We start from the raw sequence: 25,162 nt of genomic DNA on the forward strand, positions 1-25,162 counted from the left end.
GGGCTTGTTTACTATTATTTTTATTGTTTTTGTTGTCTTGTTTTGTCATTAGTTTTTCTATTTTTTTTTTTCAACTTGGGTGTTTAGTTTCGATGTAGCCTTTTCTTGGTTTATATGTTGTTTGGATAATTTTAAACTAAAAGGATGGATAAATACATAATAAATAAAGTGAACTATTGTATTGTATAAAAGCTATACAATGCAATAAATATACAATAAATGTTTTCCATTTATTTACCACTGTAAGTGTTCTATGTGGTGCTTATAACCCAGGTTTACTTCTTATCTCCATTGGCAGGGTAAACATCTCTATGGATGAGCTTTATGACGAGTGTGTCGCTGCAACCAGCCTTCTGGAGCACCTCACCAAAGGACCCCAGGAGAAGGAAAAGTGGCAGTCCAAGGGAACAGCAGAGAAGTGTATAGAAATTCTTCAGGCAGCTGACCTCTCCAACATCCAGCCTGTTGTATCCTTTGTACTCAGCATCCTATCTTCCACTGGGTTTGCAGAGAGGATTTTCTCTCTCATGAAGAATAAGTGGACTGATGTGCGGAACAAATGTTCTACTGAAATAATTAGATGTGAGCATTACGACATGTCTTGCTCAGAGTTTTACTCTGCAGTACTGAAAGACAAACAACTCCTAAATGCAGCAAGATCTCAAAAGAAATACAAATGGAGAAAATAGTCTGTTTTCACATAATGTAGCATTGAGCTTTTGAGTTCATGAGTTTGGACTTTTTTTTTTTACTTCAACCGTAGGCTACAGTCAAGGCCTTTGAGGCACAAATATGTTTACAGCTTCTCCACAGACTTTCTGTTTGCACTTTTCTAATTGCACTCAATGTGCAGTTACAGCGTTGCTCTTTCTGTTGTTTTCTATTAATTTATACAATTTTAAGTTAAGCAGAACAGAGTTGTTTTAAAGAGAGCTATTTATATTCTAAAAAGTAAAGCATAACAGGCTACCGTTTAAGAAAGAGACCTGCTTTATTTTTTTTTGTCATTTTGCACAAAAAGTGGAGCATAACAGTTTTCTGTTTAAGAAAAAGACCTTTGTTACTTTTAGTAATTTTGTAATTTCACGCCATAAATAAATGGCTAAATGATCATTTGTTTCCCATGTTTTCATATCACAAAGAATATGCATCTTCTTAAACCAACTTCAAGTCAAATAGTAAAAAAAAAAATCCTTTCACACACACAAAAAAAGAGCAAAAAAAAAAAAATCACCACGCTGGGAAGGGTGGCCTGGAGTGGCCGGCCCTGCCCGCGAGGTGTCCCTTATTTATTTTTCAGGGAGTTGGCAACCCTAGGCTCAAACAGCGCACATTCCCATGCCAGCGTACACTTGCCTGGCATGAGCAACTGCGCTGCCGACGCAGCTTCCAGGTATCCCTCGCCCTCTGGCTCTGATGAGGGCCACTGCATGGGCACATGGAACGTGACTGATAGCAAGGAGTCGGTGCATATGGCGTCCATTTGCAGCGACGCACTGGACTCTGCTGCCATTGCATGGCCACTCCTCTCTGAGTAGGCGGCCACGGACGCATGCCTCTACCACCTCCTGCACCTCATTGAAGATGGGGGCAGCACTGACCCAAAGGATGCAGCACTGGCCGACCTGTCCAAGGTCTGTGAGTCAGTGTATGCGCAAGATGGGCATTTGGACTCTGACCAAATTGCAGCAAATCAAAGCCAGACTTGAGATCTGCCTCCTAAAGGCTACACTCAGACAAGCTGGTCTCTCTACATCAGATGAGGAAGTCTGAAATTATTGTGGAGTTGCAAAATTGTTACACCAGCTTCCAGCACTCACCTGGAAGGTATCTCAGAACAGCGGTTTGGTTTTTGGGGTGAAACTATGTGCTCCAAATACCACAGAACTCAACTCTACTGGCAGTTTGTATCAACTTCTCCGACCGCTGGATCACCAGCAGCCTTCGCCACAAGGACTCGTAGATTCTGCACAACTGGCGTGAGATGTTTTTTTTAATTGAGATTGTTAAACCATACATTCAGATGTATTTTACAACCCAGACATAACAATTTTCTAAGACACTTGGTTTTGCTACATAACATCTAAGTACACATTCCATCATTTCACTCATTGTCCCAGTTATCTTGTTTCAACCATAATTTATCATCATTTGTTCCGTGTCATCATTAGTAAATGGTAAATGGCCTGTATTTGATATAGCGTTCTAGAGTCCTGGAAACCCCCAAGGCGCTTTACAATACAATCAGTCATTCACCCATTCACACACACACATTCACATGCTGGTGGAAATGAGCTACGAAGCAGCCACAGCTGCCCTGGGGTGCACTGAAAGAGAAGGCTGCCAAGCACTGGCGCCACCGGTCCCTCCGACCACCACCAGCAGGCAAGGTGAGTTAAGTGTCTTGCCCAAGGACACAACGACAGCAACAGACTGAGCGGGGACTCGAACCTGCAACCTTTCGATTAAGGGGTGAGCACTTAACTGCTGTGCCACCGTCGCCCACACAGTAGTAGAAATGTAGTATTAAATTTGTTTTTCAAAACTTTATTTTTTGTTCGGTCTCAAAATATTACGAAGGTGTGATTTCCGCGAACTACCAAAATGACCTGGTTTCATTTTAGATAAAATTTCAAAAGATCAATAATATTGATATTTCATATTTATGTGGAATATCACAACTTATTGATCATTTATTAAAAGTAACCACTTACATCAAGTTACACAACCAAAAGGCTTCTGTCCAGGGTGGACACTTGTGTGATTGTTTAAACTTTTCTTTTGACTAAATCCTTGTCCACAGAGCTCACATATAAAAGGCTTCTGTCCTGTGTGGACTCTCGTGTGTCTGTTTAAATCTGTCTTTCGGTTAAAGCCTTTTCCACACAGCTCACAGGCAAAAGGCTTCTGTCCTGTGTGGACACTCATATGACTGTTTAAACTTGCCTTATAACGAAATCTTTGACCACAGAACTCACAGGCAAAAGGTTTCTGTCCTGTGTGGATTCTCATGTGAGAATTTAAACTTGCCTTTCGGTTAAATCTTTGTCCACAGTGCTCACAGACAAAAGGTTTCAGTCCTGTGTGGATTGTCATGTGAATGTTTAAATTCTTCTTATGACTAAATCGTTGTCCACACAGCTCACAGACAAAAGGCTTCTGTCCAGTGTGGACACTCATGTGACCGTTTAAACTTTTCTTATAACTAAATCTTTGTCCACACAGCTCACAGACAAAAGGCTTCTGTCCTGTGTGGACTCTCATGTGACAATTTAAAGTTGTCTTCTGGTTAAATCTTTGTCCACAGAGCTCACATGCAAATGGTTTCTGTCCAGTGTGGACACTCATGTGGCCGTTTAAACTCAGCTTATGATTAAATCTTTGTCCACACAGCTCACAGGCAAAAGGCTTCAGTCCTGTGTGGATTCTTATGTGTCTGTTTAAATTTGTCTTATAATTAAATCTTTTTCCACAGAGCTCACAGGCAAAAGGTTTCTGTCCAGTGTGGATTATCATGTGACTGTTTAAAGTTGTCTTTCGTTTAAATGTTTGTCCACACAGCTCACAGGCAAAAGGCTTATGTCCAGTGTGGACACTCATGTGACTTTTTAAACTTGTCTCATTTCTAAATCTTTTTCCACAGAGCTCACAGGCAAAAGGCGCTTGTCCTGTGTGGGTTCTTATATGTCTGTTTAAATTTGTTTGTCGGTTAAATCTTTGTCCGCAGAGCTCACAGGCAAACAGCTTCTGTCCTGTGTGGATTCTCATGTGATCTTTTAAATGTGTCTTTCTGTTAAATCTTTGTCCACACAGCTCACAGACAAAAAGCTTTTGCCCTGAGTGAATTCTCATGTGATCTTTTAAACTCGTCTTAAGACTAAATTTTTGTCCACACAGGTCACAGTCAACAGGCTTCTGTCCTGTGTGGATTCTTATGTGTCTGTTTAAATTTGTCTTACAATTAAATCTTTTTCCACAGAGCTCACAGGCAAAAGGTTTCTCTTCTGTGTGGATTCTCATGTGATCTTTTATATGAGTATTTTGACTAAATTTTTGTCCACACAGTCCACAGGCAAAAGGCTTATGTCCAGTGTGGACACTCATGTGACCTTTTAAACTTGTCTCATATCTAAATCTTTGTCCACAAAGTTCACAGGCAAAAGGCATCTGTCCTGTGTGGATTCTTATGTGTCTGTTTAAAGTGGATCGTCGGGTAAATCTTTGTCCACAGAGCTCACAGGAAAAAGGCTTCTGTCCTGTGTGGATTCTCATGTGATCTTTTATATGTGTCTTATAACTAAATTTTTGTCCACACAGCCCACAGGCAAAAGGCTTCTGTCCAGTGTGGACACGCATGTGACCTTTTAAATTTGTCATATGACTAAATCTTTTTCCACAGAGCTCACAGGCAAAAGGCTTCTGTCCTGTGTGGATTCTCATGTGACAATTTAAATTTGTCTTTCGTTTAAATCTTTGTCCACAGAGTTCACAGGCAAAAGGTTTCTGTCCAGAGTGGATTCTCATGTGACTGTTTAAAGTTGTTTGTCGGTTAAATCTTTGTCCACAGAGCTCACATGCAAAAGGCTTCTGTCCTGTGTGGATTCTCATGTGATCTTTTATATGTGTCTTATGACTAAATTTTTGTCCACACAGCCCACAGGCAAAAGGCTTATGTCCAGTGTGGACACTCATGTGATAGTTTAAACTTGTCTCATGTCTAAATCTTTTTCCACAGAGCTCACAGGCAAAAGGCGTCTGTCCTGTGTGGATTCTTATGTGTCTGTTTAAAGTTGTTCGTAGATTAAATCTTTGTCCACAGAGCTCACAGGCAAAAGGCTTCTGTCCTGTGTGAACAGTCATGTGACTGTTTAAACTTGTCTTATGACAAAAACTTTTTCCACAGAGCTCACAGGCAAAAGGCTTCTGTCCTGTGTGGATTCTCATGTGACTGTTTAAAGTCGTCTTTCGGGTAAATCTTTTTCCACACAGCTCACAGGCAAAAGACTTCTGTCCTGTGTGGATTCTCATGTGACTGTTTAAACTTGATTCACCCATAAATTCTTTTCCACAGTGATCACAACTAAATGTTTTAGTCTTTTTCTGGACTTCCCTACAGGAGTCAGCATGTTGCTTCACTATAACACATTCCTTACTAACACAACAGCCTGAAGACCTTGTTGCTAAATGACTTGTCATTTCTGCTGTCACATGGTCAGCTGAGCTGCTCACTGGAACATCTCGGTCTTCTGTGTGCTGCTGAAGAAGCTGTGAGACGAGAGGTTTTTCTTCATCATCCTCACTCTTTATAGAACCAGCAGTGAATAGAAATCTGGCAGCATCAGTCTCCTTCAAATGTAGCTGCTCTCTCTCCAGACTGGTCCAGAGGTCATCCTGTTCCTCCTTTATGTGAAGGTGTTCTGGTTCCTGCCGGTCCTCACCAGCACTCTGTTCTTCATGAGCTTCTTCTTTAACCAGCGCCATTATTTTAACACCTGTAGGAAAAACAGAAACACAGTGAATTACTGAATGCTGTAACTTTCTATTCACACATTTAACAGTAATATTATTGCTTTAAAGAGCAAGCAACATCCAAACCAACTATTCTTTTGGCTGATAAACTGTATAAATGAGTATCTAATAGTGTTGTAGACATTCAAGTTTTTTCATTTCAATTCAATTCAAGTTTATTTGTAAAGCGCAAAATCAGGACCAGAGTCGTCTCAAGGACCTTCACACAGTAAACATTCCAGTACAGGTCAGGTCTAGGGCTGGGGGTAAACGATTATTTTTAAAACGATTATTCTGACGATTATTTTATCGAATAGTCGACTATTTTAATGACTATTTAGACGATTAATCTAACGATTATTTTTCTATTGCACAATGAATAAAAACAAGAAAATCTCAAATCAATTCCTCCAAAAAATGTTAAATTGTTACTGTAAGAGAATAAACGCTATAGGCCTTCCATTTTGTACAACAATGCTTTTATTGTGTTGCGGTTGGTTATGTTCTGGTGACATGCAGAACTTGGGAGTGCAGGCTGTTGCCTGAGAGGTGGTTGGAGACGAAGTGTCGCCATGCTGCTTTGTTTTGGTCACTTATGTGCGTGAGGCGAGTGGTGTTACGACACTTCCTGGAGAGTTTGGCTCGTGTGCAAAAAGGAAGGGACAATAACACAGGATTTAAAAGTTAAAATGATGATCAGGTTTATTTACAACAACAAAAAGACATAAATCTTTCCATCCACAGGTTGGGAATAATAATACTAATTCTGCCTGTGGGGAATTAAAACAAAAGTACAAATAACTAGGGCTGCTTGTTAGATCCTGTGCAGGCAACTGTAATGCAGCGTTTATATATCTATGTTAGAGCCCTGCACGGGCCTAAAATCTGAGCCCGTGTCTGGCCCGGCCCGAGGGGGTGGAGCCCCAGCCCGACCCGGCCCGAAAAGGTTTTCAGGATTCTCTGGGCCGGCCCGAGCCTGACTTTTTTTTAACCAACTAAATGAAAACAAAGTGCGTCAATCCTGACCAATGTGTTAAAAGACGTGCAGGATCCGAGCGTCGCAGAAGCGTATGCGGGAAGCTTCCTCCCACTGAAGCGAGTGTTTTCCAAACCCTGTTGCTCAGAGACTTGTCACTTAGAAAATGTTCCCTGATTATGAAACTTTGGCTGAATAGTGCTTGTTCCTGTCTCCAATGTGCGACACATCCAGGAGCCGTCTGAGGAGAAGCCCAGGATCTCACATCCTCTTCAGCTCATATAAGCGCATATGATTACGCACAAGCGTGACCCGTCAACCCGGTCTCACAGTAAGACCGGGTTGGAACTGTTCAGGTTTACGCAGACAATCTTCACATAGAACTGACTTACAGATATAAAATTAATGCAGTAAAATATAAAGCATTTTATTTAAATATCCATTCATTATTTTACAAGCACAGAGAGCCGCATCAGATGGATGGAAGAGCCGCAGGTTGCTGATCCCTGCTCTAGTTCAAGACATCATTAAAATTCCAAAAGTGCTGAAAAGATTAAAAATGGGGCTTTTCGTGCATATACAATACATTACGGTATCCACCGGGATTCCCTGTCTTGAGCGCAACGAATCACAACACAGATTCAGAGACGTGCGAGTTTGTCATCCCAAATGCTCCATTTTATAACTTTTGAATGGCTGATCGGATTCAAATAATTCCAACGGTTCCTAAAAGTACATAAACGCAGCTTTCCAACGATCTATAGCATGAAGCAATCAGAGTTAGAGAAAATATCGCTACGAGGGGAAATCCTGCTGTACAGGTTGATTGAAACGGAGCGCAGCGCCGCGGTGAAAGCGGATAACCTATAAAATGACATGTTGAGGACGCAAACTCAATACATCTTTTATTGTGAGGTAATAATTTCTCCGAGTTTTGCGGTTGCGGGCGGGAGTAGACATGCACGCTGCAGGTGCGGGCGGGAGTAGACATGTACGCTGCAGGTGCAGGCGGGAGTAGACATGCACGCTGCAGGTGCGGGCGGGAGTAGACATGTACGCTGCAGGTGCAGGCGGGAGTAGACATGCACGCTGCAGGTACGGGCGGGAGTAGACATGCACGCTGCAGGTGCGGGCGGGAGTAGACATGCACGCTGCAGGTGCGGGCGGGAGTAGACATGCACGCTGCAGGTGCGGGCGGGAGTAGACATGCACGCTGCAGGTGCGGGCGGGAGTAGACATGCACGCTGCAGGTGCGGGCGGGAGTAGACATGCACGCTGCAGGTGCGGGCGGGAGTAGACATGCACGCTGCAGGTGCGGGCGGGAGTAGACATGCACGCTGCAGGTGCGGGCGGGAGTAGACATGTACGCTGCAGGTGCGGGCGGGAGTAGACATGCACGCTGCAGGTGCGGGCGGGAGTAGACATGCACGCTGCAGGTGCGGGCGGGAGTAGACATGTACGCTGCAGGTGCGGGCGGGAGTAGACATGCACGCTGCAGGTGCGGGCGGGAGTAGACATGTACGCTGCAGGTGCGGGCGGGAGTAGACATGCACGCTGCAGGTGCGGGCGGGAGTAGACATGCACGCTGCAGGTGCGGGCGGGAGTAGACATGCACGCTGCAGGTGCGGGCGGGAGTAGACATGCACGCTGCAGGTGCGGGCGGGAGTAGACATGCACGCTGCAGGTGCGGGCGGGAGTAGACATGCACGCTGCAGGTGCGGGCGGGAGTAGACATGCACGCTGCAGGTGCGGGCGGGAGTAGACATGCACGCTGCAGGTGCGGGCGGGAGTAGACATGTACGCTGCAGGTGCGGGCGGGAGTAGACATGCACGCTGCAGGTGCGGGCGGGAGTAGACATGCACGCTGCAGGTGCGGGCGGGAGTAGACATGTACGCTGCAGGTGCGGGCGGGAGTAGACATGCACGCTGCAGGTGCGGGCGGGAGTAGACATGTACGCTGCAGGTGCGGGCGGGAGTAGACATGCACGCTGCAGGTGCGGGCGGGAGTAGACATGTACGCTGCAGGTGCGGGCGGGAGTAGACATGTACGCTGCAGGTGCGGGCGGGAGTAGACATGTACGCTGCAGGTGCGGGCGGGAGTAGACATGTACGCTGCAGGTGCGGGCGGGAGTAGACATGTACGCTGCAGGTGCAGGCGGGAGTATAACACACACGTTGCAGTTGCAGGCGGTAATGGTTCGAAATTCAGCAGGAGCGGGATGAAGAAAACAGTCCCGCGCAGGGCTCTACTGCTGTGTTTAAGTGTTTCAATTTTTTTTTATGATTTCGATTAAAAATAAAGGCGCCCGGCCCGGCCCGTGTCCGAGGTAATTGCACAGTCGTTGGCCCAAAGCCCGGCCCTCGGACCGTCGGGCCGGGCCGACCCGAGGGCCTAGGGCTTCAGTGCAGGGCTCTAATCTATGTATTAATTATAATTGTCTCTGTCTGTTTAGCACACACTCCCACCCCACCTGCCCACAAGAGGAGAAGACGCCGAGCTCTGGATGCAGCTGCCAGTCTGGAGGAGTACCTGAAGACGGCGGCGGAGAACGACAGGATGGATCTGGAAATTAAAAGGCAGCACCTGGCGAACGAGACCGCTTGGCTCCAGGAAAGCGCTGCTACGCGTCAGCGTTTGATGGAGGACGTCCAGGACACCCAGAATCTCCTGCGGGAGATGATGATGGAATGCCAACAGGCGGGCAGTTGCGACCAGGTAAACATAAGACAGTATTATGACCTCTGAATACCCCAAGATGCCTGGCGACATGCATTTTAAAATATGTAAATATGGACAGTGTGCTGTGTGTTTGCAGTGTTTTGCTTTTCATTTATAAAACTTTTGCATGTGCGTGTTTTTCTATAGTTTTCTTGTTACTTTTTACTATTTTATTTTTAATAAATTTCATTTTGCCAAAGAAATGGACCAGTGTGCTTAAGTTTTTGCATTTCTATAGAAAGGACATCACCTGTGTTTGGACCAGTGAAAGGATGCTGAAACTGTGTGTCCTAAATGTTCTTTGCTACTTAACAACATGCCAACAAAAGTTGTAGGAGCCATATGTGTGTTTTTCATTTTCTTTCTGCATACATGAGAGGAGGCTTGGCCTCACTTGATTGGTAAATTGATTGTGGAAGCACCAGCGTACTTAAGCCAAGACAGATTAGACTCAGGTGTGGCTGTGACGGGACAAGCAGTTTTTTACTGTGTGGCGAGGACTGTGGCTGTGAGTAACGGACTCTGCGGACTGTCATGGGGCAGGTAACGTATTCATTGAAAACCACTTTAACTGCAGTGAATGGATCATGGACTTTGTGGAAGAAGACAAATTAATAAACATCATCAGAAATAAACACAAGCTGCAATTATTTTAAACACACGTAAAGTCTACCAACCGCCTCAGTAACCAGTAGTGCCAATGTATAGAGCATTGGTATTACATATGCACATGTCTATAATATATTTATTTATTTATTTAACTTATGTTTTTCAGGAGGATAAACTGCTTGAGATGTAACATCTCATTTTCGAGCAGGTCCTCCTACAACACAACCAATAACAAATAAGGTGGCAGAGTTAGAAAGTTATAACAGACTTAAAAAAAAAGAAGGAATGTAAATAAATAATAATAGTAAAACTAATGATATGTATAAATATATATATACACACATAAATATAAACACATAAGCATGGATACATAGATACCCACCCGTGTACATACGTACATACATACCTATATACAAAATTAAATTAAATAAAACTGCTGTGAGGCACTCAAAGAGAAATAAGGGCAAGAAATTACACCGTAAATAAACCTAAAGTGAAGTAATATCCCAATTGAATACAAAGTTTGGCAACAAAATACAGCATGTTAGCCAGTGAATGCACAAAGTCATTATAATAAAGATTAAACAAAGCAACTGCAGCTTGGCTTTACATAAGCATAAACAGTGCGGGAAAACTGACGAATTGTTGAGATGGATCTTAATTCAGCGGGTAATTTATTCCAGTCCAGAGGAGCTTTAACACAAAAGGCGAGTCTACCCACCTCCTTTGTAAAACGAGGAACAACAAACGATGGAAGAGTAGTTAAACGGGTGGAATACAAGGAATCAATGGGAACCAAAAGAGTTTTTAGATAAAGTGGAAAATCAAAATAAATGCATTTAAACATAAATATCAACCAATGAAATTGTCGTCTAGCTTTTAAAGGAAGCCAACCAAGAAGCTCATACATATAACAATGATGAGTGTTAAAAGAACACCGCAAAATGAAACGACACAAACTGTTGTAGACGACATCAAGAGACCGCAGGCTAGAAACTGTTGAGTTTTGGTACAAAATATCTGAATAATCAATAATTGGCAACAGAAGCTGAGTGACAATGCGCTTTCGTACAATAGGTTCGAAGCAGTTTATTGAGTTGTAAAGGATACGTAAACACCGTGTGACCTTAAGACATGTCGTGTGAATGTGAAATTTAAAAGGCAGCTCTGGCTCCAGCCAAACTCCTAAATATTTCATTTTAACAGAAGGATGAACCGGCGAAGAATCCAAAAAATAAAGATTAAGAGTCCTGTCACTATCAGATAGAGTACTACTTCTATGAAACAGCATGGAGTAAGTCTTAGATTTATTTAAAAGAAGTTTGTTCTGAGCTAGCCAGAGCTGCACTTCGTCAAAATTAGGCTGAATAGCTTGTTGTAATTCGGATTTACTCGACTTAGAACAGTATAAGACCGTGTCATCTGCATATAACTGAACAAAACAGGATCTTTAGCACCGTGGTAAATCATTAATAAAAATTGAAAATAACAACGGCCAAGTGAAGAGCCTTGGGGAACACCTCTAATGACTCCTCACATGTTGGATTCAGAACCATTAAAGGAAACAAATTGAGAGTGATGATGAAGATAAGAACTAAACCACAGTAGAGACGGCCTTGACAGACCAAAAGCATATAACTTATCTAAAAGTAGATAGTTATTGACGAGGTCAAAGGCTTTTGTTAAATCAAGAAAAATCACACCACCAAATAAATTATTGCCAAAACCAGAATAGATGTCATTAGAAAGTTTAAGCAGTGCAGTAGTTGTCGAGAAGTTTTTTCTGAACCCCGATTGGTACCGAGATAGTAGGTTGTTGTCCTCTAAGTATTTAGATAGCTGGATAAAAACCAGTTTTTCAAATACTTTAACAACTGTATTAATTATAGCAATGGGTCTATAGTTATTAGGTTCAGTTATATCGTTTCCTTTATGCAGTGGTATTATTTTAGTACATTTCCAAGCTTTTGGAACAGAACATGAGTTAATAGAGTGATTAAAAAGAATAGATAATGGTAAGGCTAGAACATCAGCAGCTATCCTAACAAAGCGACTCTCTATGCCATCTGGACCTGCAGTATTCCCACTAGAGAGCGACAGTATAAAGCCGGGCGTACACTGTGCGATTTTTTCACTCGCAGCGTTCAGCTTCAGCTCAAACTGTACGACTTCCTCGCAGAGCAGATCTCACGAGTCATGTGCTCACACTGTACGTCTGGTAGCAACACGTCGGCCCTAAAAATGTGTTAAAAATAGCAGTTTTTACACAATACGTCAGACTTTTTTGTCTTGCTTTGTCTGTTGACCTTCGGGAGTGCTGCAGGAGGACACACAGGGATTTATGGGGGTTGGATGAGGAAAACGAAATAAAGAAAGTAAATCTGTGTTTTGTGATCAGTTTAATTTGACATGAACACGACAAACACGCTTTCTTGACAATCTTTGTGAGTAAAAAAACATGTAGAAACAAAAACGAACAGCGTGTGTTATTAGGGAAATAGCGAGCGGCGTTGATGCAGGATTGCGCATGCGCCGTGAGCGGTTCTGATACTTTTTGGGTCGCAGCTGCTCGCAGCGCAGCTTCAACAGTGCGATACCCTCACGAGGGACGAGCGAAATTTTAAACACGCCAGAAGTCCGTGCAACCTCATGACTGCTGATCGTCAGCTGGTCACGTGGTGTTAATCACCTCTCGTAACCCCCTGTACACTACACGACGCTCGGCGCTAAACTCGCCCCGATCTTGTGGATTCTCGCATGACTGGAAAATCGGCTCAAAAAAGTGAAAAAGTCGCACAGTGTACGCCCGGCTTAACTTTACGCACTTCCTCTGAACGAATTTCAGAGAAAGAAAATCCACTGGAGCAACAGTGAGGCAAGGTGTAAGACCCATGATGTTCTGCAGAGGTAAGGAAAGGAGAGGAAGCAAAGTGCTTACTGAATGCTTCAGCTATTTCAGCCGGGTCATTAATAAGACTCCCATTAACATTCAGATGTGAGATTGTAACTTTAGTTTTCCCCCTCAGGTCTTTCATTTTATCCCAGAAGCACTTAGGGTTATTGATATCCTTATGCAAACCATTCTTATAAAAATTAGCTTTAGCATTCCTAGTTTGGGTAGTACAGAAGTTTCTTAGTTTTCTATAAACTGTCCAATGCTCATGCAGATTGCTAAGTTTTGCTACTTTCCACGCTTTGTCACGCTTCTTAAACAAAGCAATTAATTCATGAGAAATCCAAGGCAGATGGCTGCCCTTAATTTTTACACTGACCCAAGGAGCATGTTTATCAAGAACCTGCATGAACTGAGAGTGGAAAGATGTCCAAGCATCATTAACATCAGGTATAAGAAACAATCTATTCCAATTAAGAGAATGCAGCTCCAAGGGATGCACCGATCAGGTTTTTTGCTGCCAATCACCGATACCGATATCAACGAATGCTGATCACCGATACCGATATCAAAGAATGCTGATCACCGATACCGATCACCGATACCGATTACGTGGATTGGCCAGAAATTGTCTACAACATTATAATGAGTGCTACAAACTACATAATATGGGAATAAAGGAAATGTAACCTAATCTAAAATGGTCTGTATTAGGGTCGTCACGGTGTGAAAATTTAACCTCACGGTTATTGTGACCAAAATTACCACGGTTTTCGGTATTATCACGGTATTTTTTTTAAACGTGCTACATTTTCACACAATTAAATAAACCCTGTATGTCAGGAAATATTGTCCTCAGTTTGAGTCTAAATTTTGCCTAAAATGTGTTATTTTGTAATTATGTTGTTTATTTGTTTACATTTTTCCCCTTTAGTCTTTAAAATACCAATATTTGCCCGTAACTTCTTATTTTTTGTCTGTTTGATGTCATCATTTTAAAAATATTAGATCAGATGATACTCAGTACTCAAGTAGCCTTCTAATCAGATACTTTTTTACCCTTACTTGAGTAATAAACCCTATATCAGGAAAATGTTGTCCTCGGTTTGTGTCCTTCCAGTGAGCTTTGCAGATGTGGGAAAATGTCATCAGGCAGTAATCATTGTTAAATTCATAATTATTCTCGGAGAGAGGCCAACTCTTATCTGCCCCTGGGAGCCCCGTAATGCATAGCGTCATTTCAACATGGCGGTGTCCGCGACACGGTTTATATGCAGGTAGCGGCGCTGCGGCTGCTTTATATAGCGACTCGTTGCATTCTCCCTCAACCCAAATCCTCGGATCACGCATTTTAGCTAAAACGCTAACGTTAGCTTGCCTTGCGTTGACTGTAGAGTTGTGGGTGATGGTCACGCAGATGTGTCATGAGATTTGAAGCGTCGCTGCCTTTCACAGACACTTTTTCTGCTCGTGCTGCAAACAGGATAGCCGTCCGTCTTCTATCAACTGTCCCTCGGCATTCTTCAAATATCTAAAATATGCCCGTACTTCCCACTTTTGTCTTCTTTGAGGGATAATAAATGTCCTCCTGAGCACTGCCGTCTCCTCCTTTGACCATTATTTCAGCTTTAGCTTCAAGAAAGTTTTGTTATAAACAACAAAGTGCGCATGTGCCGCCGGCAACTTCAGCAGATGATACGGTGGCTGGTAAGGATCACCGCGCCTACACCGCAGCCACGGTAAACCACCGAGATAATATAGTTTTTTTTAAAACAAGACGGTTATTATTGTCAACTTTTCTTTTACCGGGGTTTACCGCTACACCGGTTACCGTGACAACCCTACCTGATCGGTTTGCTTTGATCTATTTTGAAAATTCCGATCAAAACCGATAGGGGCGCTATCGGCCGATTACGATCAAATGCCGATCCATCGGTGCATCCCTAGCAGCTCCTGTAAATACTGATCAGTGTTAAAAGTATGCAAGTCACGAATTCTGATAGTCTTAGTTGGTGTATGTGGTAAAGATATTTTCCAGAAACAAAAAATAAAAGAGTGATCACTAAAGCAGTAAGGCAAAACGCCGTAATCAGAAAATCTGTCTGGGTGAGTTACTAATATCCAGTCAATGAGAGAAGAGTTTGTGGCACAAGTCCTAGTTGGCTCAGAGACCAGCTGTGTCAGATTTGAGCTATTTAAAAGAATACGTTCTGGAAGAGTAGATTCATCAGGCCAGTTAAGATTGAAGTCACCAAGTAAGATCATTTCCATAGTGTCCCCCAACGATTCAACTAGGGCTGCAACTAACGATTATTTTCATAATCGATTAATCTGTCGATTATTTTTTCGATTAATCGATTAATCGGTTTGTTATTGTTTAGATCATTTCCATTGTGTCCCCCAACGATTCAACCGTAGCTAGTCAATGTTGTATTGCTTCAAGTTTAGGGTAGGAGGGGGGGCGATAGATGTTTCCAATTATAATGTGCTTATTTCCATTAAAAGAAATTTTAGTAAAGATGGCTTCGAAGTGAAGTGGTTTGACTGTCGGAACAATAACCTGAGACTGCAGACTAGAGGAGACATAAGTGGCAACCCCGCCACCCCTCGTCCCTTTATCCATTCTATATAAAACAAAGTTGTCAAGAGAAATATCATTGTCAGAAATGTTTTCATTCAACCATGTCTCAGACAACGTAATTATTTTTGGTTCATTATAACCAAGCCATGCTTTTAATAAATCAGTTTTAGGAAATAAGCTTCTTATATTAAGATGGATTATGTGTAACCCTTTACCCATAAGAAGAAAAACGAGGTACAAAAATGACCCTCACAGCAGGCAGCCACAGAAGAAAATATAAAACAAAAATAAACAGAAAAAAGAACAAAATATAAAAAAATTACATGGAAATTAAATGAGTTATCACTCATGGTCCAAAAAGCAGTGGTCTCAGATCTGAGCCCATGGCCTGCAGCCTGCTCAAAGCACAGCCACCTAAACTAATAAAACTGCCATAACTCAACACGGTGGCTGGATTTTATCAATATAAATAAATAAGAATAAAGTAAGGATAATTTGACCTTAGACGAAATTTGACTTCTTCACTGAACAAGAGGAGAAGCAAAAACAAAAAGGAATTACCTGCTCTGCGGAAGAGCCAGAATCTAATAATAAAAGAAAGAGGAAAGTCAAGTCCGCCCTCCGCAGGTGCTCGTACACCCAAAACATCTCAGGGCATCTCAACCCAAAGCGTCCAGGTGACTTTCAGCAGCCATTGGGTCTGTAAAAAGCAGACGATCACCATCAGAGATTACCTTGATGTTTGCAGGATAAAGAAGAAAAGCTTGTAGTCCCAAGGCGCGAGCCCGGCTCAAAACCGGGAAGCAGCGGCGTCTCCGACGAACTGTTTCATCACTGAAATCTGCAGCAAATTGAACCGATTTACCAGCCACCGACACCTCAGACTTCCTTGCCAGAGCCAGGATCCGATCCCTGTCATTCGCTCGGAGAAAACAGACCACCAAGGTCCGAGGAGACCCTGACGCGCCAGGTTGTCCAACCCGCCGCACCCGAGTTACATCAGGAGGAGATCCCGCCAGCTCTGGGAACCACACCAACAGGTTGCTCCTAAGATAGGATAGAGCATTGTTGAGCTCAATCCCCTCTTTTAAATTGAGGATCCGGATATTATTCCTTCTGCTTTGATCATCGAGGGCAGGAATCTTCCTCTGGTGTTTCTGCAGGTCTGCGCTCTGAGCCACGGAAGCGTCCTCCACGCACCGCACCCTTTTTTGGAGTAAGGTGGTGACTTGTTTTTGAGTTTCAAGCTCTTGTGCGTGCTTGTCAAGTGTAGATCGAATTGAGTCAAGTTGAGAATCAAGACTATCAAACCGATCCTTGGCATGTTTTTCTGCTTTGTCAAAAAACTTTTGAAGAGTAGACTCCAGAGTCTCCTTGTTCAGGATTTCCAGTGACACGTCAGCAGCGTCGTCGTCAGAGCCCTTCGTTTGATCTTTCTGCTGGCGCTTAGGAGGCATTTTTATCAGTAATATGACTTAGTAAATCACCTTTTCTCCAGTCCTTCAAAAAAGAACTTAAATTCAAGAACCAACCGCAAAAAGGTCAAAAATCCAGGTAGTTAATTAAATAAGGCAGGAGAGACCGCAGGCACACAACCACTCACTCCGCCATCTTTTTCAGATCTGAAAGATTATATGATAACTTATTATTACAGTCACATCTATATATGCACATGTCTATAACATATATCTTATTATTAAATCAGAAATCATTTATTATAGACATGTGCATATATAGATATAATAATATATCTATCTTTCTTCTACAATCTGCTCTTTAACTGTATTATTTCCTGCTATTTCAGCTGTTAACTTTATTTTCTCTCTAAGTGTTTTTCTCCCCAGAAGAAGCTACAACGATGTTCTGCTGAGCTGTGGTGGCCTCATGGAGGGGGCCATCGTCTAGCACACTGCTGCTAACCACTTTAACATTCTCCCTCTCCTGATAATAACTTTTTACTCTCTTTGACGTTGGATGTGCTACTACTAGTTTACCCGTTTAATTATAGATCCACTAGGATAAATACTATAAAGTTTATCTCTCACCAAATAGAATATTTACTAAAAAAATCACAACGTAACCATAGACACACTACTTGGTGTGTGTGTGTGTGTGTGTGTGTGTGTGTGTGTGTGTGTGTGTGTGTGTGTGTGTGTGTGTGTGTGTGTGTGTGTGTGTGTGTGTGTGTGTGTGTCGGATGCATCTAGAGAGACTAAAGTCTAAAGTTATCTCTGACTGAAGGTGACCTGGCTCAGCGAGTCATGTCTGGTGTGAGAAGGACCTGTGCAGGTAGATGATGAGGAGACTCGCTGCTCGTGAGCAGAGGAACAGCTGATGAGGCTGGTTACTAGTGTGTTAACACAACAAAAGCAGGAGGACCATGGGGCTGGAGGCCTACGCAGGTTGGTGAAAGACTCACTCACCATTCACAAGCTCGCTCATCGATCCCTGGTGCCAGGAGCTCCTGACCAGTTATTCAAGTCCGTTTCCAGGTCAACTCCTCGAGGCCCCAGCTTCTCCACTTCTCTTCTTCTTCCCGTTCCAGTCACTCATCACTCCGTCACTAGCCGTTGCTACTCAGCGGCTAGCTCCCTCCGTCCCTCCTCCCACTCAGCTCCCACTTCCTGCTCCTCTCTGCCGACCCAGCCTCACAACCCCGAAGGTATGGCAAGCTGTTCGGGTCACTAATCGCCCACATTTGAACACGTTAGAATATTTGACGCCGAAAAAAAGCGGCGGAAATCCCTTCAGAACGCCGTATTGCTCGTCGTCTTCATGTAGTCGTTCAGAGTGCCGCATAAAACGGCGTTTTTTTTCTAGTCCTTGAAAGTTAGTTACAAATTTTTCAGCTACACAGACATGGTTTCATTATCAGTTTATCAATGTTGATTCAACAACTAGTTAGCATCAATATTACAATATCAACCAAACTGATGATTCAGATGGAAAGTCAATGTTGTTTCAATGTAAGCTGGGATGTTATTTAAAAAATACAGACCACAGGGAATCCGGCTCAAGGGCTCTCAGTCCTGTTTTGAATTGTCCTCATATGTTACTACATTTATGAGCTGTCTTAGTGAGCACAAAGATAATTTTGTTGTACACCTGTGCAATGAAACAATGTTGTATCTTGAATTTCTGAAAATATCAGATATGTAAATAACAGGTTCATTCCATTAGGTATTTTATTCATTTTTTATTTACTTTTACATATAATCCGAAAATTTAAATATGATGAAAGTCATTTTACATTCCCTGCGCCCCTGCCTGCGTCCAACGACGAGACACACGACTTAGGTCCTGCCAACACGGGGTCAGCGGTCATCCATGCTACTGTTCGACTTGTATCTGTAAGTCTTCACCTGCTTGTTAAGCTAATGTAATGGTGACATTTTCAGTATGCATGCTAAGCCGCGCTGCATTTATTTACCTATTTTATCGCATTGCTTAGCTTTGGTCTTCAGCCCATGCTGCTGCTTCACGCTGCCGTTAGCTTCTGCTCACTCAGCTTTGTATGTCGTCGCGGCGATCCTTCATCCTTGTCAATAAAGCCATTAGACATCGAGGAGTGTATTTCTTCACCTTTATTATCTACCTTTATTGTCTACCTTTTAACTGTTACCTTTTAAGCTACGGTCTACAACCTGACAGATAATTGCTCATCTGCCTGCTCAGTCCCTGCTCTGGTTCCACGTCACCACCTCTCTACTTCGGGATGTGGGCCTGCGAAATTTCTGTGTTGGTCGCACTAACCTGGGCTGTTTTTTCCACTCGTTGATCCAACCGTGGATGGGCTCCTCCAGTATTCTTGGCAGAGCTCTTCAATCTCTACTTCCACCAGTCCAGATCTCAACCTCCAGCTCTTATTATTATTTTTAAAGAACACTGTCATCAGCTGTGTCAAAAGAAGCACTGAGATCTAACAAGACTAGAACAGACACAAGACTCTTATCTGAGGCCATAAGAATATTATTTCATTCATTCATTTTTCATTCATTCATTTATTTCCGTCATAACAAATACATATAAAACACATGAAAAGGAAAATAATTATCTAATAAAGAACATAATAATAATGATCACAAGTACAAATTCCTCTTATAAATTAAACAGTTTCTTTAGATATAATTTATGAGCGAAAAGGCTGAAGTTAAACTTATTTAAGCCTACCCATTAATTCATTACAAAAAAAAAACATTGTCATAAATATCAAAAGTAAATAAACATATAAACAATACAATTATTACATGCATCATCCTAATTTCAACAAAACCAATCAAGAGATATAACATGAATAAAACAAAAACAATTGAAATCAATCAAGAGGTATAAAACGTGTGACAAAACTAATTTTGGTGCACTTGGTAATTACGTAAGACGTTATTTTTAAAACTCTTTTTGAATGTTTTCAACGAGCATGAATTTTTTAATCTATCCTCGAGGCTATTCCATAAAATCACTCCTCTTACTGAGATACATCTTTGTTTTTTATTGGTTCTAATATTCTTTTTTTTTTTAAATCCCAGTTCCTCTTAGACTATATCCTCCTTCCCTTTGTTCAAACATCCTTTGGAGATAAGGTGGAAGTTGAGCCTGATATGCTACAGCCAGTGTATGCAGGTCAATAATATCGTAAAATTTTAGAACTTTTAAATGGATAAAGATAGGATTTGTTGGAGCAAAATAGTTAGCATGGGAAATTATTCGAACTACCTTTTTTTGAAGTAAATACATAGGATAAATATTTGCTCTGTAATTATTTCCCCATATTTCAACACCATAGCTCAGATATGGTAAAATAAATGAGTTATAGAGTATCTGAAGGGATTTAATATTTAAAACAAATCTCATTCTACTCATAAGTCCTATATTTTTTGATATTTTTAACTTTATATCATCTATATGAGGCTTCCAACTCAGTTTTTCATCTATAGTAATTCCTAAAAATGTAGATGTGTGTACTAGTTCAGTTACAATACCATTTATTTTTATAATAATTTCATTAGTAATTTTCCTGTTTCCAAATATAATGAACTTTGTTTTGGTCACATTCATAGAAAGTTTATTCCTATCAAACCATCCTTTTAACACTGCCAGTTCTTTTTCAACTAAATCAACAAGCTTGTTTAGGTCGTCACCAGAACAATAAAGAATGGTGTCATCTGCATACAACAAGCAATTTACTTTATCTAGAACCGCACACACATCATTAATATACATTATGAATAATTTAGGTCCCAAAATAGACCCTTGTGGGACTCCATGAGTAATGAACTCCTTTCTTGAATCAACAATATTGATATGCACAAACTGGTCTCTTTTACTAAGGTAGCTTGCCACCCAAGCATAAGCTGTACCACGAATACCATATCTTTGTAGCTTCTGAAGAAGAAGTGTATGATCTATGACATCAAAGGCCTTACTTAGGTCATTGAAGACACCCAAGGTATATTTATTTTCTTCTACTGCAGTTGTGATATCTTCAGTTAAGGCCATTACTGCCATCAAAGTGGATCTGTTTGATCGAAAACCAAACTGTTGTTCATTTAGCAAATTGAATTTTTTAACAAAATCATCAAGTCTAGTGACAAACAATTTTTCTAAAATTTTAGAAAATTGTGAGAGAAGCGAAATCATCGGTCTATAATTTTTGAATAAGTGTTTACTTCCATTTTTATAAATAGGGATTACTTTTGCTGTTTTCATTTTACTTGGAAAAACACCAGTACAGAATGACAGATTGCAGATATGTAAGGGGTGTGACAATGTAATTGATAATGTCCTTTAATAACCTCATATCTAAATTACTGCAATCAGTTGAACTTTTGTTTTCAAATTTATTGACAATATTTATTATTTCAATGTCTTCTACACCCCTTAAAAATAGAGAACTGGGGTTACAATTAGATATGGACTCGGTAATATTTTTTTCATTTTTACTTATAGGTGCTTTGATAGCACCAGCTAATAATGGTCCAACCTCAACAAAAGAACGATTGAAAGCATTGGCAATTTCCTTGATATCAGTGATTTCATGATCTTCTTTAATGAAATAGCTTGGGAGTGCGTTAACTTTTTTTCCATTCCTAATTATACCATTGAATGTTTTCCAGATTCCTCGTGTATTATTCTTGTGTTGTTCTAATAATTTATGATGGTAATTTTTTTATTCATGCGTATTATATTTATTAATTTATTTTTATATGTCTTATATCTTTCTTCAGCACTTTTAGTTCTTTGTTTTAAATATATTCTGTAAAGATGATTTTTCTTCTTACAAGCCTTAACTATGCCATATGTTATCCAGGGCTTTTTTATTTTAATTTTATTTTCAGTAATATATGGCTTCAATGGGCAGTGTTTATCATAGAGTTTGGTTACTTTGGATAAGAAGGCATCATATGCTAGGTTGGGGTCCTCAGTACAAAAAACTTCATCCCACGTCTGAGCAGAAAGATCTGCCTTGTGTATCATTTGTAACTCTCACTAATGCAGTTTCAGTGCTGTGATACTCTCTAAAACCAGACTGAAATTCCTCAAACAGTACATTAGAGTTTAAATGCTCACATACTTGGATGGCCACTATTTTCTCCAGGACTTTGGATAAAAATGGAAGGTTAGATATTGGTCTATAATTCATTGGGTCATCTGGATCCAGAGAAGGCTTCTTAAGTGAAGGTTTGATTACAGCAACCTTAAAATCCTGTGGTACATATCCATTTACTAAGGATAGATTGATTATATCTAGAATGGGGGCAGCAACAAAAGGAAATGCTTCTTTAAATGATTTGGTTGGGATTGGATCTAAAATGCAAGTGGGATGTTTAGATGAAGCTAATATTTTTGATAACTCTGAAAGCTCAACTGGATCAAAATGGTTCAAACACAGATGAGGTTCTACAGTTACCTCTGATGCTGCCTCACTTACTGAGGAAGAAGAAATCACATTAGGGAGGATGTTAATGATTTTGTTTCTAATAGAATTAATTTTACTTGTAACAAATCCCATGAAGTCATTGCTGCTGAGGGCTAAGGGAATAGATGGTTCAGAGCTATGATTCTGTGTAAGTTTGGCAACTGTACTGAAATCTTGGATTATTCTTATTCTCCTCAATTAGCGATGAAAAATATGCAGTTCTAGTTTGTTGAGGCTTATTTTTATAAAGCACAAGACTATTTTATCCAGGATAAGTCAGACTCCTCCTGGTGTGTAGAGCATCACGTTCTCTCCAATTTTCTAGTTTTGTTTTAAAGGGATAGTTCGCTTTTTGAGACAAGAAGTTGTATGCATTCCTTATCCCACCCAGTGCTCTGTAAACAATGACCCATTTCACACACACCCCTGCTCAGAGATTTTCAGGGGGAAAGGGATTCAGGAAACAACTTCTGGCTAGTTTCGGGGGTACTGCATCTCCGCCGTTTAGCGTCACAAAAGGATTTTCCTCTGAAAGCATGACTAATGTACATTTCAGAAACACAGCCAGGTAAATTGACAACTTCACATTACAACAGCTACTTTTTATCATCAAAAAATGTAAAAATATAAAAAAGAATTTAGAAAAGTTAAAAATATATAAAAGAGGCTTTAGTCACTTAAAAGGAGTTGTTCTTACATATATAGAGCCATGGTGCATACCTGCAGTTTCCCGGTTGTAACAATAAGGATGTTACAGGATCACCTTTTAGGTTCCACACTTTCCCTGTGAAGGCCGCTTCTCTAGCATCACTTTTGGCAATCGGCTACACCATGGATACTCGGCTGGAATGACTCAAAACATTTTGTTTGTGCAGTCCACACTTCAAAGAGGACGATTACATCAAGAAAACATTCGGGAACTGTTGGAAAGGCCACCAGGTGGCACACTTGTGCACTCAGCTCTTACTCTCTCAGAGCAGAGCTGGCAACAGTACAGAGGAGACCACCGAGCAGAGCAGGTGGAGAAGCACATGAGACAGCAGAGTGGAGGAGAGTTTTACTTAGCTAGTTCCCAGGTTAAGTCAGTTTTGTGTGTGTGAATGACTGCTAAACCACACACTCACCTACCAACATCCCTGTTAATGTTAATGAGTTGAATACTCATTGCTCAGCCCTGCATCATTGTTCTGCGTGCCCCTGTGCATTGCTGTTACTACTACTTTTCACGTGAGAATAAAGAGGCCAAGTTGAAATAAAGCCTGAACCTGTGTTCTTACCGACACCCCAGGAAGACACCCTTTAACTCCCTCCCTGATACAGTCCATCTACCTACTAACAATCTAACACTGGTCCTTCGAGCCGGATCCTGTGCATTTCCTGGAGACAAGTCAGTAGTATGCAGCCAACCTCAGCTACAACTCAGACTGTCAGGCCTCGACGTCAGTCCCAGCTACCTGCCTACCTCCAAGACTATGACCTTTCAGGCGGTGTTCAGCATCCTAGTCAACCAGCACAGCATGCATGGGGCACTGAAGAGGTTCAACAGCAGCAAGTGGAAGAGGGGATGTCCATACCATCCCTCTCGAGATGCTCCAGTCCAGGCATCCAGTGGGAAGTTCTAGATGAATTCCCTTCATATCCCGACAACACTCATCGACCTCAGGGTCCCGTCAGACAAGGCTCTCAGTTAGGAGCTGCCTCAACGGATCATATCCCGCATACTAGTCAGCCCCCGCTCACTTTACCCTACTGCCGACCATGGGAGGATAACGTGCCAAGACCACAGGTCGATTTCAGTCAAGAGCGGGGGCAGCCTCAGCCTCTGAGGAAGGAAGAAGTAATGGCACCGGGGTCACCCTTCAGACCTTCCGGTCCAGCTCCTAGGCTCCCATCCCACAGCCGATTGACAGGTACTCCGATACAAGCTGGGGACCCATTCAGACAATCAGACCAGCCAATCCAGGATCCGGTCTATAACATGCTTAGCAAGATGCTCCACGAGTTGCAGGTAGTGAAGGACCAGGTCGCCGCCATCACACCCAGTAGATCAAAGGCATCCAATGCTGGCCAGCAATCATGCAATAGTGCTGGCCCAAGGGATCAGATGAGCAGCCCCTACACAAATACACCGTATCCACCGAGCCTACATTCAGGTAGGCCTACTCAACATTGGTCACAATGGTCTGGGTACGAACAACCTACACCTGTCTACTCCCATCCTCACCGGTCCTGGCAAAACCCACAGTCCTCACACCCGCTAGCTACTCCATTGGCCCAGGAGAAGACCTACAGAGGCCCGCAACCGACAATCCCGGACTTTCGCAGTAAAGATCCAAGTGAGTTCACCCGCCTGCGAATAGCTTTGGAAAACCTCCTACCCCCTGATGCTACCGAGCTATTCAGATATCAGATCCTAGTCGACCATTTAAAGCTAGAAGAGGCTCGTCTTGTAGCTGATTCTTTCCTCCACTCACCCTACCCCTAAAGTGACACAATGGCTGCTTTGAATGAGAGGTATGGACAGCCTCATCGCCTAGCCCTCCAAAGAATAGCCAAAGTGATGGATTCGCCAGACATCAGAAGAGGTGATGCAGAAGCATTCGAGCGGTTTGCTTTCCAGATTCAGTCTCTTGTGGGAATGCTACGGACCTTGGGTAGGGAGGGTCAGGCCAGGCTAAGGTGTGGGTCACATGTCGAACGGCTGTTGGGTAAGCTGCCTGCAGAAATGAGAGCAGCATTTTGCCGGCAGCTAGGACGTCGGGCTGGTACAGTTTATACCCTGCAAGAACTGGCAGATTGGCTCCAGTATGAGGCGTGGTGCCAAGGCTCAGATCCTCAGTCTAGCATCAAAAGTACACGACGCATACCTAATCCAAACCAATGGCGAGAGAATAAGTCACCAGCAACCCGTCCTGCCACAGTGTTGCATGGAGCTAACAACACCTCAGAGGTACAATCTC

The 25,162-nt window shown here is 42.1% G+C and overlaps 2 protein-coding genes across 2 annotated transcripts in view; one reads left to right on the top strand and one right to left on the bottom strand.

The window, feature by feature from the left end:
• The window catches only part of LOC129162178 (oocyte zinc finger protein XlCOF6), an 849,318-nt gene that overhangs the window by 368,962 nt on the left and 455,194 nt on the right, over positions 1 to 25,162 (top strand). The gene's annotated exons all lie outside the window — the stretch shown is intronic.
• LOC107373487 (uncharacterized) overlaps positions 1,976 to 25,162 on the bottom strand; it is a 41,504-nt gene continuing 18,317 nt past the window's right edge. The window contains exons 24-35 of the mRNA XM_070548757.1: positions 24,852 to 25,042; positions 24,510 to 24,597; positions 23,953 to 24,024; positions 23,777 to 23,860; positions 23,665 to 23,701; positions 23,042 to 23,122; positions 22,693 to 22,730; positions 19,040 to 19,181; positions 17,533 to 17,633; positions 16,008 to 16,731; positions 15,848 to 15,916; positions 1,976 to 5,492 (exon numbers count right to left, since the gene is read on the bottom strand). Coding sequence (XP_070404858.1) covers positions 2,716 to 5,492; positions 15,848 to 15,916; positions 16,008 to 16,731; positions 17,533 to 17,633; positions 19,040 to 19,181; positions 22,693 to 22,730; positions 23,042 to 23,122; positions 23,665 to 23,701; positions 23,777 to 23,860; positions 23,953 to 24,024; positions 24,510 to 24,597; positions 24,852 to 25,042 — 4,404 coding nt within the window. The 3' untranslated portion in view covers positions 1,976 to 2,715. The remainder of the gene's footprint in view (positions 5,493 to 15,847; positions 15,917 to 16,007; positions 16,732 to 17,532; positions 17,634 to 19,039; positions 19,182 to 22,692; positions 22,731 to 23,041; positions 23,123 to 23,664; positions 23,702 to 23,776; positions 23,861 to 23,952; positions 24,025 to 24,509; positions 24,598 to 24,851; positions 25,043 to 25,162) is intronic.

The sequence above is a fragment of the Nothobranchius furzeri genome, chromosome 2, assembly GCF_043380555.1.
Source record: "Nothobranchius furzeri strain GRZ-AD chromosome 2, NfurGRZ-RIMD1, whole genome shotgun sequence".
Lineage (NCBI taxonomy): Eukaryota > Metazoa > Chordata > Actinopteri > Cyprinodontiformes > Nothobranchiidae > Nothobranchius > Nothobranchius furzeri.